General features: G+C 45.0%; 1 protein-coding gene across 1 annotated transcript; it reads right to left on the reverse strand.

The window, feature by feature from the left end:
- Window positions 1-3,718: 3,718 nt before the first annotated feature.
- On the reverse strand, window positions 3,719-12,174 carry HPX (hemopexin). Its single transcript, XM_016133515.2, has 10 exons — window positions 12,040-12,174; window positions 11,832-11,896; window positions 11,672-11,743; window positions 11,374-11,495; window positions 9,615-9,768; window positions 8,723-8,935; window positions 8,336-8,467; window positions 4,437-4,567; window positions 4,194-4,356; window positions 3,719-4,055 (listed from the first exon to the last, which is right to left on the reverse strand). The coding sequence occupies exons 1-10, from the start codon at window positions 12,120-12,122 to the stop codon at window positions 3,796-3,798; spliced, it is 1,395 nt and encodes a 464-aa protein (XP_015989001.1). The 5' UTR covers window positions 12,123-12,174; the 3' UTR covers window positions 3,719-3,795.
- Between the last annotated feature and the right edge of the window lie 5,056 nt (window positions 12,175-17,230).

Below are 17,230 nucleotides of genomic sequence, written 5' to 3' on the forward strand. Positions count from 1 at the left end.
GTCCTGCTTTTCCTCTTAATACTTCTCCAGACCTCTCCCACAGCATTGTAACAAATTCTTCCTAACAAACACTTTCCCTACTTGGAATATCTAGTGATTTCTGTATCCTTACTGAGCAGTGGTCGATACTATTTTTTTACACATATGTGATACACACAGACACACACCACACACAAGACTCAGAGAGGCAGTTCCTCAAACCTACAGAGGTAGTAAGTGGCCTAGCTGGGATTGGAATTCAGACATATCTGACTTTAAAATTCTCACTCTGTCTCTGACCTGAAGTTGGTTTTTGCTGTTCTTTTCTATGGCTAGATTAAATAGAAGTTAAAGGGGACAGAGAAATAAAAATATTTTTAAGAAAGTTGTTCAGATGATCAACTTTGATGTTCGATTTGGGTAGGAAAAACAATAACTTTTAGAAAGTGGAAGATTGGAAGATAATAAAGGTATCAAATATCTCTATAAAGTCAAAGGGTGGAAAACTGAGAGGTTGTAAGGAAGGCAAAAGGATGAGAATAAGGGGTTGTGCTCATGAATGGGATGTTGGAATTTAAAGAATTTCTTCACAGGTGGAACAATTGTGAATGATGGCTGGGGTCGGAGTTGGGCCATAGTAATTGGGTGGCTGAAGTAGGCACTTCAGCAATTGAGAGGACTGTCAGACGGTTGGTAGATGATGGCCTAAGAATGGTATGGCTCACCTGCATGATGCCAGAGAAAGAGACATTTAACTTGCATGGAAAGAGGAAGAGAAATGGTACAGATGTGTGTGGAGTCATGCCAGTGCTGACACTGCTTCCCATCATTGGGCCAGCTATAGGAAAGGAAGAGGGGCCCTGTACCTGTCCCAATGGATGGGAAGCAGTGTCAGCATTGGGTCTGAACCCAGTCTCAATTAAAGCTAGAGGTAAAGAGATAGAAAAGCATGTTAACCATGGAGTGTGTAAAGAATTCAGAGAAGCTTATTAACCATGGACTGTGAATTTGGGAGGGCACCATGAAAAGTTTTGAAAGAAAAGACACAATGATGAAGAGGGAAAGAGGTCATGGGGAAGTTTGGAGGTGAGATTTCTCACTCTTTGCCCTCCTATCTAATTCATCAGCGAGTCCTACAGACTATGTCCTCTAAATATTTTTTATTCTTCCCACTTCTCTTCATCTCCATTGCCGCCCAGTGTCTAGGCCTCCATGATTTACCACCTGGACTACAGCACCAATCTCCTCAGTGGTCTCTTCACATCCTCTGTAGTCTCCTTTCACCCAATATCCACTCTGCAAAAACAAGGAAACTTTCTACAATATAAATCTCGTCACCTCACTCCCTTGTCTAAAATCCTTCAGTAGGTCTTCAGTGCCCCAAAGACAGACAAAATCCATGCTTTCTAGACCCCCATGAGCCCCTGCCTCCTTCTCCAGCCTCAGCTCTTACCAGCCCATCACTCAGCCCTGCTGAGTAGTTGTGGTTCCCAGTCCTGTCTATCTCGTCTCCCCTGGCTTTTCTTTGCTTGTGATGCCTCCTCTGCCTCTAATACTTCCTGGCATGGTAGTGCATAGTAAGCAGTAAATGTATATTTTCTAAAGGAATTACATACATTCTACTCATCTTTTAAAATTCAGCTTAAGTGTTATGTCATGTATGAGGCCTTTTCTAACCCACTCTCCATCCCAGGTATTGCTGGCTTCATTCTCCTTTGTATGTATAGTCTTCCATCTTAATGTCTAGTTCACTTTATTACATATTACATTTATCCGATTTCTTGCCTGTGTTCTCCTCCTGACTGTGATAGAGTGGCAGATTTTTGAGGGCAGTCACTGTTCAATTGTTACTCCATGGCCTGAAATGCTACTCTGCTTATGGGGGAGAGGGGGAGTGCTAAGTTAGTAGATGAAAGAAGAGTGAATTGGACCTTTTCTGGGAGTTCCTTGGAAACAAGCTAGAGGATTCCTTGTAACAGAGCAGGTGGGAGAAGAGAAGAAAGGAGACTTACTGCTCCACCTTGAGAGGAGGAAATTAACCTTGAGTACCAGAGTTGCTGGATAACTGTTCAGACACCTCTAGACTCCCTGGCATGATGGAGCAGTGGCTCCAGATGTAGCCCGTGGAGTGAATAAGGGCCGGATCTGAGATTCTGGTCTTGTTCAGGGACAGCCAACCCCATGAGAAGAACCATCAGACACCATCAAGGATGAAAGGGAAAGCTCGAGATACTTCTTGGGAATGGACCCAACAGCCCTGGTACCTGGTCACTAATCTCTGCTCCCAGCCCTGGCCAACCTCAAATCCTGAGTGGAACCTCATCTAGGAGATCCAGATTTAACCCCTGCTGCCTCACCCCCTACTCACCCCCTAGCCATCAAGGGTGGTGAAGGGACCTTAGGTAATTCTCAACCAGAGGAGCCTGGTGCCTATCAGGAGTCACTCTATGAATTGGCCTCCCAGTGCAAAGCCCCGTGTGGCCATGGAGCTTGTCAGTCTGCCATTCTACCCATCAAAGCCTCACAAAGCAGGAGGCCACCAGGTCTGGAGGGGCTGACCCTAAACCAGATGAGGCCAAAGGCCAGAGCGTGGGTCTACTTCCAGTGCACCTTCTTGAGAGAATCCAAGGAATGGGTTTGAGTATATTCATTGTCATTGGGAGGTGGGCAGTATTATACCCATTTTATGGAAGAGGTCATCATCGAGGCTAGGATGTGGAAGCTCAGAGTGAGGGCTCTCTGCTAGAGTCTGAGACTATTTCTTGAGTCTAAAACAAACCAACCTGTAAATTCTGCTGGTTTGAAAAAGTAGAAGAGAAAAAGAGTCTCACCTGAGACCCAGTTCCCTATGGTCTAGGCCCACTCCCCCATCAAAAGGTTGTCAAGTTTGGAGCCTAAAGCTTTAGTTCATTTATGGCCAGAAAAGAAGCAACTACTGAAGCCTCCACCAGCACTTCATACCATCTAGGCCCACACTCACGGCTCAGATGGTGCACATACCCAGAGGACCGGATGGTAGCCAGCATGGCCCCCCAGGAGAGGTGTTCTATAAATGTTTCATGGTGCCAAGTCCCTGAATCGTTCCTTCTTCCCTCTCCTCTGCTTGCCTTTAACAGGCAAGTGATATCCCTCTGTTTCCTCACCTTAACATCATTCCATTTGTTATGCCTAATTCATGGTAACCAAAGCCTTGTCTTCTAGTGTGGTGCTGCCTGAACCACCTGGAACCACAATTTGAAGGCTCCCGTGATCCTCAAATGGCAGCTCTGAGCCAATCTACTTGGCATATGCATAGCTGACCCTGGCCCTATTTTCCTAATGCCTTGGAGCCAAACGGTGGTCAATTATCAGCAGGCTGAGTCAGAGTCCCTCTCTGCCGCTTTCTTACTATACAAAAACAGCAGTTCCTCTTTCTTTTTGGTCCTCTATTTTCCTCTATGTGTAGATAGTCTAGAAGAAGCCAATTTAGGATCTGGATCGAGAATCACCTGGGCAGTAATAAAAAGGAGTTAACCACATAAAGCACTGGATGAAAAACATTTTAGGGAGAGTGGAGAGCAAATACTGAGGAATCAGGAAAGGAGGCCATTGTGACTGGGCTGGAGCATAGTGAAGGAGATGGTGAGTGGCTTGAGAAGAGGTTGCAACCTCATTTAACCTAGAGAGCCTCAAAAGAAATGTTACTAGCTTCTCAATTCAAAGAAAGAAGTGAGATTGATCCACAACCAGGGCCCTTTGGTTCAAGTTACGAAGCCCTCTGGCTTTATTGTAAGGAAAAGGAAAAGGAGCTGGGCCAGACTCATATCAGGAGCCCTATCAGTGACTGCAGCCAAGGAGGCTGTTCATCCTCTGGGCCTGTGGAAGGGCCTTGGCTGCACTTAGTTTCTCTACGTCACTGTAGCAGTACAAATTGGGGCCACTGATGAGGTACAAGCCAAGACCATTGGCTGAACATGAGTTGGGGCCAAGGGACTTCTCCGTGCACAGGGCCCCATCAACCTTCTCATGGGGCCAAGGAAGCTCTGTCCATATGGCTTGAGCTCCTAATTTCAGGTCCAGCCACCACAGCCGCCGTCCTAGGAAAAAGACACAAGACTTAACATGGTTTCCACATCATGGGATCCCAACCTAGCTCTCCTCATGCTCTGATGCGGGTCTATGCTATGGAGAAGCAGCAGAACAAACCACCCCTTAGCTGCCCAGTTGCCCCTCACCTGCCATGATGTGGAGTCGAGAAGACCCAGGACAGACAAAGGCTGCATCCACAGCCTCAAGGCTTATTCCATGAGGGCTCCCAAATTCTTTCTCTAGCCGCTTTGGATAACCATTCACTAGGGTGTAGCCTCCCTTTGTTAGGAAGATATATACCTGGGTGCCCTGGAGGACAAAAGACGTTAATCAGCATAGAGTTGGATATTCTCCCAGTCCCCACCTCAAGCCTCACTCCCAACACATACCTGGACCAAATAGAGTTTATCATCCCAAAGAAAGCCAGCATCCACTGTTGAAGGACCCTTGGGCCACTGATGGACAATGGGCCAGCTATGCCATCCATCCCGGCTGGTGTCCAAACGCCAGTACTGGGACCCTGTGAGATACCAGAAGCACTGAGTCCTGAGAAGAAGGAGAGAATGCATCCAGAGGCCAAAAGAGAAGAGGCCACATGAGAGGGAATAGAGAAGAACTTGAACAGCAAAGTTGGGCATTTTGACCTGATTGGAACTGGAGTCAGTAGGGGCCTGACAGAAGGGCAACAATGGAGAACAGTGGCCAAGATGCCTGGTAAGGCCAATGTCATGGGGTTTGGTGGGGGCTCTCTACACATCTCAGATGTCCATGAACAGAAATGCTATAGAAAATGAGAGATTGTGACCAGAATTTAAAAGGGCAGCACTGTAGCAAGATTCCACTGGTGTTCTCACTCTGGCTGTGTTCTCTCACCCCTAAAATGGATAGGAAAGTGAGGGAGTAGCCAGACTAGTATCCTAATTTTCTTCTCTCCTTTTCATAATAACTTACTAAAGGAACTGTCCTAAGCTTCCACTTACCTTTTCTTTTTCAACCTCTGTACTTACACTTCTGTTTCCCTCCTGCATTGAAATTGTTCCTTTCAAGATCACCGGTATCCTCCAACTCGCCAAATATAATAGTCCATTCTTTGTCTTCCTCTTAGTCTACCTCTCAGCAGCACCTGACTACTCACAACTCCCTTCTTTAATATTTTTTTTAGATCTTGGCTCCTGTGATAATAGACTCTTTTTATCTTTTTGACTATTTGTCTCTTCAGCCTGATGTCTAATATTGAAATCTGCTAGTTTGAACCTTTTCTCTATCTACACTCACTCATTTCACACAGTCCAGGGCTTTAAATACCAACTATATACTGATGGCTTTTAATCCATTCTCTTCAGCTGATGAACCTCTCCTTTGAGTGTCAGGCTCAAAGTCAACCGCCTATCTGACATGTCCATTCGAGGCCACTAGGCACCAAAAACTTAACATGTCTGAACCAATTGCTGCCCCCGCCAAACACACACACACACACACACACACACACACACACACACACACACACTCTCTTACTCTTTTCTTAGTCTTTCCCAATTTTGGAAAAAGGAACCACCAGTCACCAAGTTGCCTGGTCCCAAAAAACCAACTCATTTTTGAGATCTCTCTTTTTCCCTTCTTTACTCCCACCAGTACCCAATCCATTGGATAATGCTGCCAGCTCAGCCTCCTAAATATGTCTTGATGACTCCTCATCACCTGTGCTACTATTATCATAGTCCAAGCTGTCATTACCTCTGATGCATGAACAACTAGCTGGATTCGTTGCTTACACAATTGTTCCACAAAAAGCCAGGATGATCTTTAAAAAAAAATAAATTAGAACATATCACGGCTCTACTTAAGAACACCTTCTGGCTTCCTTTTACGGTTGAAAAATCCTTACCAGGCCTATGTAAACTACCTCTTCTCAAGCCACTCACCAGCAACTTCGCTATGCTCCACCCCAGTCACAATGGCCTCCTTTCCTGATTCGTCAGAGTATTTGCTGTCCACCCTCCCAAAAATGATTTTCATCTAGCGCTTTATGTAGATAACTCCTTTTTATTACTGAAATCTCAGCTCAAAAATCATCTCTTCAAAGAAGAGGCACCTTCTTCTCACCTGTATTGTTTTATCCTATCTTATTTGTTCACAGCTTTTTTTGACACAACATTTTTAGTTTTATATTTTGAAACATCAATGACTTTTAAATTCATTTATACTAGTTCCAAATGGTACTTGAGAATAAGAAATATTCTGATGTTCCCAGAATACTTCATAGCTATTAATACTACCTGAAAGTATTCTCTTTCCTTATTTTTCTTTCTTATTGTCCTGTCCTCCTCTAGCAGACTCTCTGAGGGCAGGTGTCTTGTCTGCCATGTTGACTACTGTACCTCAGTGCTTAGAACAATGCCCAGAACCTATCAAGCACTGGGTAAATGTTTGTTGAATAAATAGCTAATATTCCTACAGCAGCCATAAGTTATCTTTATAGCTGTTTACTGGGCATATCATGGTACCTATATATCCACCTTCCCCTCCTGCTGAAACTACCCTGCTCAGAGCTCTTATTTTGAGAACCAGAGCTATACTGCTCTTTGTGCAAAAGAAATAAGTGATGAGCCCCTGATCCATCAATAGCCAATGCAGAGGCTGACCAGCAACCACTTTAATGTGGTGGAATAAAAATATGAGCTGGGCCAGTCAGATTCCCTCTCTGGAAATCTAACTAGGAAAAAGAGAGCAACTGAGGGAGTTTTCAGTTGGATCTGAGGCTGAAAGATCATGAATAGAGAAAAGTGGAGAGAACATGGTGGTCCCTATGCAAGCCAAAGTTGTGGGAAAGAAGAAAGAATGGATAGGAAGCTGTGAGGTAGAGAAAAAAGAAAGATTTATCAGAGAGAGGAAGGAACCAGACCTATGCTGAGTGTCCGGGTCACACTGGTGTTTTCACCAAGATAGTGAGTTCTCACCTCAGCTGGGTATTTTTAACATAATGGTGTTCTTGCCATGTCTAGGTGCTCTCTTGACACCTATGGAACATACCTAATACTTTTGAGTTAAAAGTTCAGCTGCGTTCTATTCATAGCCACTTGGCCTTGAGGTTTTGTGATCTTTCCATGGCTATATGTTCTCTCTGTGTCTCTGTGTGGTCCCCCATGACCCTGTCTCTCTCTGTCTCTCTCTCTGTCTCTCTCTCTCTCTCTGTCTGTCTGTCTCTCTCTCCTCTTTCTCTGTCTCTGTCTCTATCTCTGTCTCTGTCTCTATCTCTATCTCTATCTCTCTATCTCTATCTCTATCTCTATCTCTATCTCTATCTCTATCTCTATCTCTATCTCTATCTCTATCTCTTTGTCTGTGTGTCCCAATGGTCCCGTGTTCTCTTGATACTTAATGGTTCTTACTATGACATACATTCTCAGTATAGACCTATATTTTCACTGAAGGTGTGTGTTTCCTCACATTTATATGCTCTTATTACAGCATGCATTACTGCTGTGGGGATTTGCTATCCTTGTGACTGTGTATTTTTTCATTATAGCTTGGTAGTCATATCTGATTACATTTGTCCAGGGGGCACCTCTGTTTTACATTTGTATCTGGTAATACATATTTCTTAGGCTGAATGTAATGTGGTTACCCTCTCTTTTGAAGCTGTTCTCCAATATGATCGACACTTATTACTACTTGCCTGACTAACCTGAGCATCTTGAAGTATTATTAGATGGCTTTTACTCATTAATGCCACAAGTCTGGAGAGAAGTGTTTCCATTGGTCACTCAGAGAAGAAACCTCCTCAGGCTAGTGAAGCTATCTCCTAAAGGTCTAAGGGACTCAACACTTCTTGACTGATTCTCAGCACTGGAAACACCTCATATCGAGATAATGCTATTCCCAGAGGCCTGGACATAGGAACCAGGCAATTGGAAAAAGATGGAGCTCCTGAGGATAAGTTTGAGGGGTGGGGGAGAGGGCGGGGGTTGGGAGTTTGCAGAAGACCAAGCAAGACAGGCAAGAGCAAAGGTAATGTGAGGAGTCATAGGGACCCAGAAAGATCTAGAAAAGGCACAAATCTGGGAGTAGATGGTACTTGGAGGCAGAAGTTAGAGGCCTAGAAAATGAGAGACAAGGTTGTATAATATGCATCAGAGGAGATGAGGGATTAAAAAAAAGTCATGGGAGCCAAGGGACAAAATAAGGGACATAGTGATGAAAACGAAGAAAATGCATCAGAGATGGGAGACATGTGAAAGAGATGAGAAGTATGGGGAGCAGAGCCAGGGTATTTGGGGGTATCTCTTACCACTGAAGGCATAGGTAGCACCATGGTTGTCAGAGAGCAGTGCAGACAAGACTAGATCTGGGCTACAGCGCCCATACCCAGGACCGGGGTGGGTACCATTCCCATGGCCGGTCCTATTCCTGTGTCCATGGCCTAGGGGGAAAAATAGGCAAGGGGGAACACAGATGGAGGCCAGCGGTCAGAATGAAGTCTGAGGTGGGAAAGATGGCTGGAGTTAGTGGGATGTAGGCTTCCCCCATATGAGGACAACTGAGAAGAGCCAAAATGGAAATGGGGCTAAGGCAAGGGCCAAGGGTTATGCTACAGAGTTAAGGTGGGAGCTGGGGTCTGCAAACTCAGGGAAGGGAGATGGATTTCAGTGAGTCCCAGGGGCTGGGGCTTTCTCACCTCTGCCAGGACAGGGTATAAAGTAGTCTCGAATATCCAGAGGGTACTTAGGAAGCACCTCTCCCGTGACAGGGTTGAAGCGCAGGAATTGGTTACCACGGAAGCAGTAGTAGCGGTTGAGCCATTGGATGGCAGAGGAGCAGTTCCTAACAGCCGGCCAGAAACGTTCCTTTTTGGTTTTTGTCGCCAAGTCCCAGAACCACGTGCGGTTACCTTCATTCAATCAACAAGCATTTGGTGAGGCTGGCTTGTCCCCTCCCTTCTGCTTTCACTGGGCCCCAGTTTGGATCAGATAATGGTCCACATGGAGCTCACAGCCCAGCAGGGAAATAGTTGAAGAGAGTAATCATACAATAAAATTCAGCAGCAAAGTACTCATGATCAGCTCAGCAAGGGCAGTGGGGAGAGTCAGGGAAAACTTCCCAGAGAAAGTGATACTTAAACTAAAATCTGAGGCAGGAGTTACAAGGTAGGCAAGAAGGGAAGATGGCACTTCGGATAGAGGAAAGTCTGAGGCATAAAGCAAATTGGATGTACAGGGAATAGCATAGAGTTTCTAGAGCTTCATATCCAAGGTAAAGGTATGAAAGTTGAAGTTAGAGGTCAGTAGGGACTTGGTCATGGAGAACCTTGTATATAAGACTAAGGAACATTGATTTGTCCTAAAGGTAATTGGGAACAATGAGGAACTTAGCAGAATGACATCCAGTTACCTTCTCTAGGATGACTTCTTCTCCTTCCCCTAGTTGACCCTTTAGACCCTAACTGGCCTATTTCATTCCTTCCTCAGGGAGCCATATAGTGGCTCCACCACCACCACTATTCCTACCACTCCCTGTATCACCACCAACCCTCCATTACGCTAGCCTCTTTCATTCTAACCTGGACTGACCTTGGAAGAAGAGAATGCCCTCCTCTTGGCAGTCTCCACGGTGACATTCCACAGCAGCATCCAATGGGAATGGGATTCCAGGAAACTCATCTTGTAGCAACTTTGGATATCCTTTCTCTTTCTTCTCATGGGGGTACACCCAGACTTTGTCCCCCTGCATAAAAACCACTCTATATTTACCTATGGACCTCTGCATACTGCTATTCTACGTTTATACATATCTTCGATATATTACACTTACACAAAATCCTCCTGCAGCTTCACACATTCTCAGTCCATCTGTGGACAATAATGCACTGTCCCCTTGCACAAATACATATTCTCGGTTTGTGAAAATCCTGTAATATTACTATAACACACACATCCAGCTATGTACAACAGAACACTCCCATGACACACTTATCTGCAACACATCTATAAATAGTCATCCACTTATATATCATGCAGTCATCCATCCATTTATACATTCATTTGTTCATTCATTCATCCATTCAAAAATAGCTACCATATACCACATAGAGTACTAGGGACAAAGGGTTGACAAGACTGTCTCTGCCTTCAAGGATTTCGGTGTACAGGTACAGAAAGGATGCTACCATCTTAGCCACACAAACACCAAGGTAGAAGCATGTGAAGTGCTTTGGAAATATGGGAGGAGTGCCTTTGTCTTCCTGGATTCCTGGAAAGCTTCACAGGGAAGCATTTGGGCCAAGAATTGAAAAATGAGTAGAAATGTTCTAGGTTGTCAAGTGTGGAAAAAGTGTCTCCAGCAGAGGGAGCAGTATGTACAGAGCATGCTCAGAGAACGACATGTGGTCTCATGTTGCTGGCGCAGTGAATGCGGCAAGGGTGGGCGATAAACCTGAAAAGATAACCAAGAGCCAGAGCTCAGACTCATGTGCACCTGGCTTGCAGGAACCAGCATGTGGTGGTGCCATTTACTGAAATAGGAAACAGAGGATGAGGGTTGATTTGTGAGAAGAATACTAAGTTCAGTTTGTTGAATGCTAAATTTGAGGTGCTTATGAAACATCTAAGTTGAAGATGTCTGCCAGGAAATTGGAAAGAGATATTTGGAGCTCCAGGGAGAAACCCAGATCTACTATCCACAACATAGAGAAACCTCAGAGCCAGGGCAATGGTGAAGATCACCCAGAGAGGGTATATGGAAGGGCAGGGATAGGTCCCCATGGGACATTCAAGGACTGGCCAAGGATGAGAAACCTGAGAAAGAGCAAGAAAAGGCCCAGGAGGGAAAATAAAGCTGGCGGTGAGGGCCACCCAACCTCACAGTGCCTTTGGCCAAGTTAGGAGAAGGCGCCCCTTCCTCTGAGCAGATACAGCCTGGGCCAGGGCACACAACTTGGTGAACACAATAGGTTGGATTTGACCCTCCAGTCACCCCATCGGCCAGGTGCCGTTGTGTTGTTAACAACCTGGCCACCATGTGAAGAGGACCTGATGCTGGGTCATGGAATCCAAGGGAAGAGATTGCCGTGAAGGAAAGGATGTCCAATAGCACAAGGAATAGCAAAGAGGTCTGAACAAAGATTAGGGCTGAAGAATAGCCACTGGACGCTGTGCCTGCCATGCCCAATTAACACGCTCCCTTAGCCTAAGCTTTTTCCAGAAAAGAAGACACGGGGAGGAAACCTGGAACTGATCGGTAAGGTCTCCACACCAGGGCCAATTTGGGGGAGGATCTCTTCTGTGGATTCCAGTACTTCCTGGCTCGGCCCTGATCTTGACCCAACAGTACCTTAATCAGGAAGACACTGTCATGACCAAGGCGGAATGCAGCATCCACTGAGCTGGTAGAATTCTTCCACCTCTCTGAGATCAACACCCGGGCCCAATGGTGAATCTTCCACACAAACTCCCCTGGAAAACACATACTCACTGAGAGACCCAGAACACATTTTTGGCCTACTAAGATACAAAAAAAGCTGTAGGCGATACCCTCAGAAAATTCCTAAGATCTCCCACAGATGGATATGCCTTTGGTGAAAGGGACCAAGTCTGAGGTCCCAAATGCCTTAACCTCAGCCACCTCCTACCTTTAAAAAACAGCATTGTCCCATTTTCATCCAAAGTGGTAGCATCAAAGTTCCAGCCATCTGAGCAGAGTTCTGAAGTGGCAAAGTAAAAAAACCGTCATATGCTAAAATGCGAGACACAGCCAGAGAGAGAAACACACTCAGGGAGTCAGGGACTCACGGAGCATATCTGGGTCCAGCTTGATCCTAGTCCCATCTTCAGCTCTATTCCCAGAGGCACTAGCCCTAGAGAGAAGACAGACAGATGTCTGGGTCCACTGGACCCAATCAATCCTTCTTCCTTAGCTCCCGACCCCAGGTCTAAAAACTAGCCCTATCGCATTCTAGCCCAGACCCCAGTCCTTCTTCCCCAGTGCAGTTTTACTCACGAATGAACAGGGTGGGCAATGGCCAGAGACCAGCACAGGCCCAACAACCCCAGCACAACTAATGCTCCCAGTGCTCGAGCCATGCTGAGCTGGAGAGGCCACAGGACAGCTCTCGGCACCTGGCTGACCTCCCTATATAGAGATGGCAGCAGCACCACCCCCACCTCCAAACCTGTTGGGAATGAGCAGTCTCTCAGGATTAGGCCAATATTGGCTGATTACATCAGTGTAAATAAGGTCAGGGTCTGGACAGAAATCTGAGTCCAAAACTAACTCTTCCCGGCAGGAGGCCCCATCCCCCTTCATTAACTTTAAAGCAGTAACTAGCCCATGTCCTCATGTCCAGCTGTGACGCTCATCATCTTAATAATGGGTCTGGGTGCCCTTAAGATCAGGGAATGGAGTGAATTGATTGAGGATCACTTTCTGTGATTGGATTTACCTCTACAATGGGGGAGGAGAGGAGGAAACTAACATTTTTGTGTACTAAGTGTCAAGCCCTGCTCTAAGACAGCTAAAGACACTGATATTTCTATATCCTTTGTAAACCACACATACATACAAACATATTTAGAAACACTCAAAGAACAGCTATATCCAAGTTCCACTGAGGGCCTTTTGGGGGCATTCCCAAGCCTTTTCTGCTTTGCCCTTGGTGGGTCAATAAGATGTCACTTTTGTCAAATGTCCAAGTCCCACCCCATGCCCCACTCCCTCAGGCAAAGAGCTTAGCAAAAATCACCTGGAAGAGAAGGGCTGACAGTAATGGGACAGGAAGAGGTGTCTCTCTTTTAAAGAGCCCTGCTAGTAATTAGTCTTTTTGGTAGTTTCCACATTAAGGGAAAAGTGCTTTATTTACTCATCACAGAATAAATAGAACTGTAATGGGTTTCACAATATTTACAGCTGATACTTATTGAAATGCTATCTTCTCAATGAAGACTTTCATGACCACTTTATCCAGCCATTTCAGACCCGTGCTTATTTCCTTTGTGTCACTTATTAAAACTTGAAATTATTTCATCTGTCTACCTATTTGTTGCTTTTTCTTTGTCTTGTTTTGCCTATTTTGTTTACTCTTACATTCTCTCCACCATACATAGTACCAGGCATATAATAGGTGCTCAATAATATCTGTTGAATGAAAAAATGGATTCAAAGTACTGACTAGTATTACAGCCAAATTTCTGACAATTTCCCTCCTGGGGCAAGAGGAATACCAGGGACTGGGGTGTGCGGTGATGGGAGGTGTATTGCGATTGATCTGTCAAAGATCCCCTTGTCACTGCACTTCACCTTATGGTTTTGTTTCTCTTTCCTGTGGTTATGTTGGCATCTTGGTTCTGGCCACAGGGCACAGTGTCCGAGCTCCATATCTCTCTTTTCCTCTAGCTCTGAGATCTCACTTGTGATCTCTAATACCTATCTTCAGTATTTCCTGAGGCCTCTCCCAAAGCCTGCCCCATTTCTGAGACTCCCTGCTGAGTCCGAAGACAAACATAAGGAGAGTCAGCTATGGGCCAGGCTGAGGTTACAGGACTCCTGTTCCCTAGCCCCATCTGAAAGGGCCCTGATCCTTCTCAGATGGCTCTGTGCCCTTGACATCCCCCTATACAAACTTACCAAACTCTGATCCCTTTTCTACTCTGCAAAAGCTCCTCCCAACAGAAAAAATAAAGCTTTCCGGGACCTCTGGAACAACATGTCACTGGACCTCTGCCATTAGACTCAGTGCCTTCTCCTGACTTACAAATGAAAACATGCCTTGTTAACATCATTCCTCTCCCATAGGTTAGTGTGCAAAGCTGGATTCCACAAGCTCCGGAAGCACGAGCAGTGCCATAACTCCTATGGTAGATGCCTGACACCCACCTTCTTCCCTCTGCAGGGCACTGGGCTCTGGAAGCCACTACTCCCAGACTCCCCCTCACCTCTTCTTTTCCTCTCAGCCTCTAAAATCTAATGAGACATTCCTGGGAATCTCCCTTCTGAGCACCTTGCATTGGCTACCCCCTCAACAACTCTTTCTAGCTCCAGAACTATGCCCGTTACCCTACAGATTTCACTGAGTCTGCCTGGAGAGTTGGGAGCTTTCACATGGAGTCACAAACACCCCCCAGAAAACCCATGATGAGGGTCTTCAGTAGTCGTTTCATCAGGGCTCTCTACAGACCTGCGGATCCAAGGGCACAGCCTCCCCTCTGGCCTGGTACAGCTCTCTGAGGGGAGGCAGCACACATTCTGGCATCTTTTTCCCCACCCAGCTCTGTTTCCCTCGCAGTACCCCTGAATATACCTGTATAACATACTCAGAAGAGGGCTTTACAGGCTCTTTTCACTGTTGTTTCTAATTTGCTCATCTACCCTAACGTGGCTCAGACAGCATTATGGGAGCCTTCCTCCCTGACCCAGAAGTAGGCCAGCAGAGTCTTCTGCATGGCAGTCAGCTCAGGCTGAAGCTCAAGTTCTGAGCAGGAGCCGAGAGGCAGAGGACTTTCTATTTGGAAATCTGGGCTGTAGATACATCGGCCATCCTGCTGCTAGTCACAGGGCATAAGACAGCTCTTCTCAGAGGATTCAAGCTGGCCTTGCTTCTCTTCTCACTTGCGGTGGCGTTTCTTGTCCTGAGTCCTTCCTGGCTCTCTGGCCTGAGCTGCATTCAAAGTGTTTGTCCTTGCTTGGGCCTGAGCGCCCCCTGGAGGCCATAGGAATCAGCGCGTTCCTACCCTTGAACCAGAGGCCAAAGCCCAGGAGTATTTTTACTCCCTGAAACTGACTGAACAGCCCCCTCCCTCACTCCTCTCAGCCTGGCTGTGAGGCCTCCCTGGCATATCCTTTTCCTTTGCAAACCTCTGCTACTCAAAATAGGAGACCTCAGTCTCTGATTTTCTGGGGAATTCAAGCCCTGAAAAATTCAACTATCTTTTTTTCCATACAGTCTTCTCAGTCAACCTAACTAGCAGCTTTCTGGCCCACACAGGGGTTCTGAACACAGGCCTGAAAATGTCTTCATGGACAGATCCTTCCTCTTACATTGCCAGGGGCCACAATTTAAGCTGGATATTGACCCACTGTCCCATGGAACAGCCACACCCAGCCTACTCTGCTGCTGATCCTAGTTCTCTGACTTTAGTAATTTCTCTGAGTACTGGTATGCTAGGCCTGCTCCCTGTGGCTGTGTGCTCTGGGAGCAGAGACTGGATTTCCCTTTTCTGGGGCTGAGCAGGCTTAGTGGTAAAGCTCCAGGGTCCAAAACGAGCTCACTGCTCCCAATTGACTCCTCCAACATGCACATTTTCACCGGCTCTGTCTATAATGGGCTTTCCTGCATAGTCCATTCTTGCTTGTCTATGAATGAATCATTATAATAATTTGCTCCTATCTATGGGCACATTTGGTGCCTGGCATTATGCTAAGCACTTGACAGAGATTGTTTCATTAAGTCATACACACACACACACACACACACACACACACACATAATAACTATTGGTACCATTCTACAAATGAGGACACCAATATTAGGTATTTTAGCCAAATCCTATTGTTAACAAGTTATAGAGCCACAATTAAGCTCTGGCTGCCTGACTCTTCAGGGTGTGCCCTGTACCTTGTTAAGGAGTGTGCTAGTACACATTTAACAGCCAACTCTCCAGAAGAACAAAAGCTCTGATTTGTAGCATTTGTTAATTTCTGTGGTATAAATACCTATCATGGTCATATTCAAGCTACCAACAAGATATTACCAAATGTAAAGTTGGGAAGAAATGCACAGTAACCTACTACTTACTATATGGTATTTTTCCACCACATGGATACGATAGATGTAAATAAGCTCAACAGCACACGCGGGTCATAGTAAAATGCAGTAAAATAATTAGGAAGTGATGAGTTTTGAATACTTATTATCTTTGATTTTAATAAAATGTATTTAACTTTAACTTTACATACTTTTTAATAATGTCTGGGTTTCAACAACTAGCTGTCAAAATTCCTGAAAATTTGACAATGAGCTCTTGTAAGCCAGTATAAACCAGCTTGGGCACCCCACTACTGTCCGTCATGCTGCCTTAATGAATAGGCCGAGGATTTTTTTCCGATTTATTCACTTCATATCTTCAGCACCTAGCACAGTGCCTAAAACACTGTATATATTTAAGAAATATTGAATCTTGCCATTCCTACTTCCTAATTAGACCTAACATCTATCTGCCACTCTTGCCTCCCTCATCATGAAAACACCATCATTTCTTGCCTAACCACTGAAATAGCCTCTCCTTGTCTGCTTCTCCTGCCCCTCTACAATACATTCTTCATAGCAACCATGGTTATCTTTAAACACATATCTGAAATCACCTTATACTCCTGCTTAAAAGTCTTTTTTTTCTTGAAGATAAAAATCAACTTTAATTCTGCTACTCAGAGACCACCACTCTTAATATTTTGTTTATTCTGTACTTTTTCTATTTTTACATCCTTATTAAAACAAAAACATGATTTTCTTATCAAAGAAAAAAACTTTTCAAGAAAAAAAATTTTTTTTCTTAACAGCATATCTGAGATATTAGCACTTTTAAAGGGTGCATACAATTCCATTGCATTTTTAAGCAAAGTTTTATATAATCATTTCCTGCAGATGGACATTTAGGTTTTCCTGGGAGTTTTTCTATTATAAATAAAACCATGATAAACATAGGTGCACATACCTCTTTATGCCTTTGCCCAATTAGTTTCTTAGAAAATATTCCCCAAACTGGAAGACCTTAGATGGTTTTAAGGTATCCAAGGTTTTTGAGAGGAACAGTTCAGAGATAATTAACTTTCTTCTGTTTTTCATTCTCACTGTTCTTCTCACAACATAGAATTACTGTCTAGCTGCCAGTTCATCCCATTAGGTATCCCTTCATCCTTCTCACTTAAAATTTTCCATGGTTTAGTGTAATACTCCAAATCAAATTCAAACTCTTTATCTGAGTTAAACTCAGGCCTGACTCTCCAAACTTGTTCCTTTCCTTGCTCCCTACACTCTGCTTCCTCTCCAATCACCCTGGCCTCCTTTTGGGTACTCCAACGCACCAGGATCTTGACCCCTCAAGATCTTTGTACCTGCTCTTGCTTAGTCTGGAAATCTCTACCTCTTCTTCTTAACACAACTGGTTCCCTACCCCACCCCCCACCACCAACGACAACC

The sequence above is a fragment of the Rousettus aegyptiacus genome, unplaced genomic scaffold, assembly GCF_014176215.1.
Source record: "Rousettus aegyptiacus isolate mRouAeg1 unplaced genomic scaffold, mRouAeg1.p scaffold_m13_p_5, whole genome shotgun sequence".
In the NCBI taxonomy this organism is placed as follows: domain Eukaryota; kingdom Metazoa; phylum Chordata; class Mammalia; order Chiroptera; family Pteropodidae; genus Rousettus; species Rousettus aegyptiacus.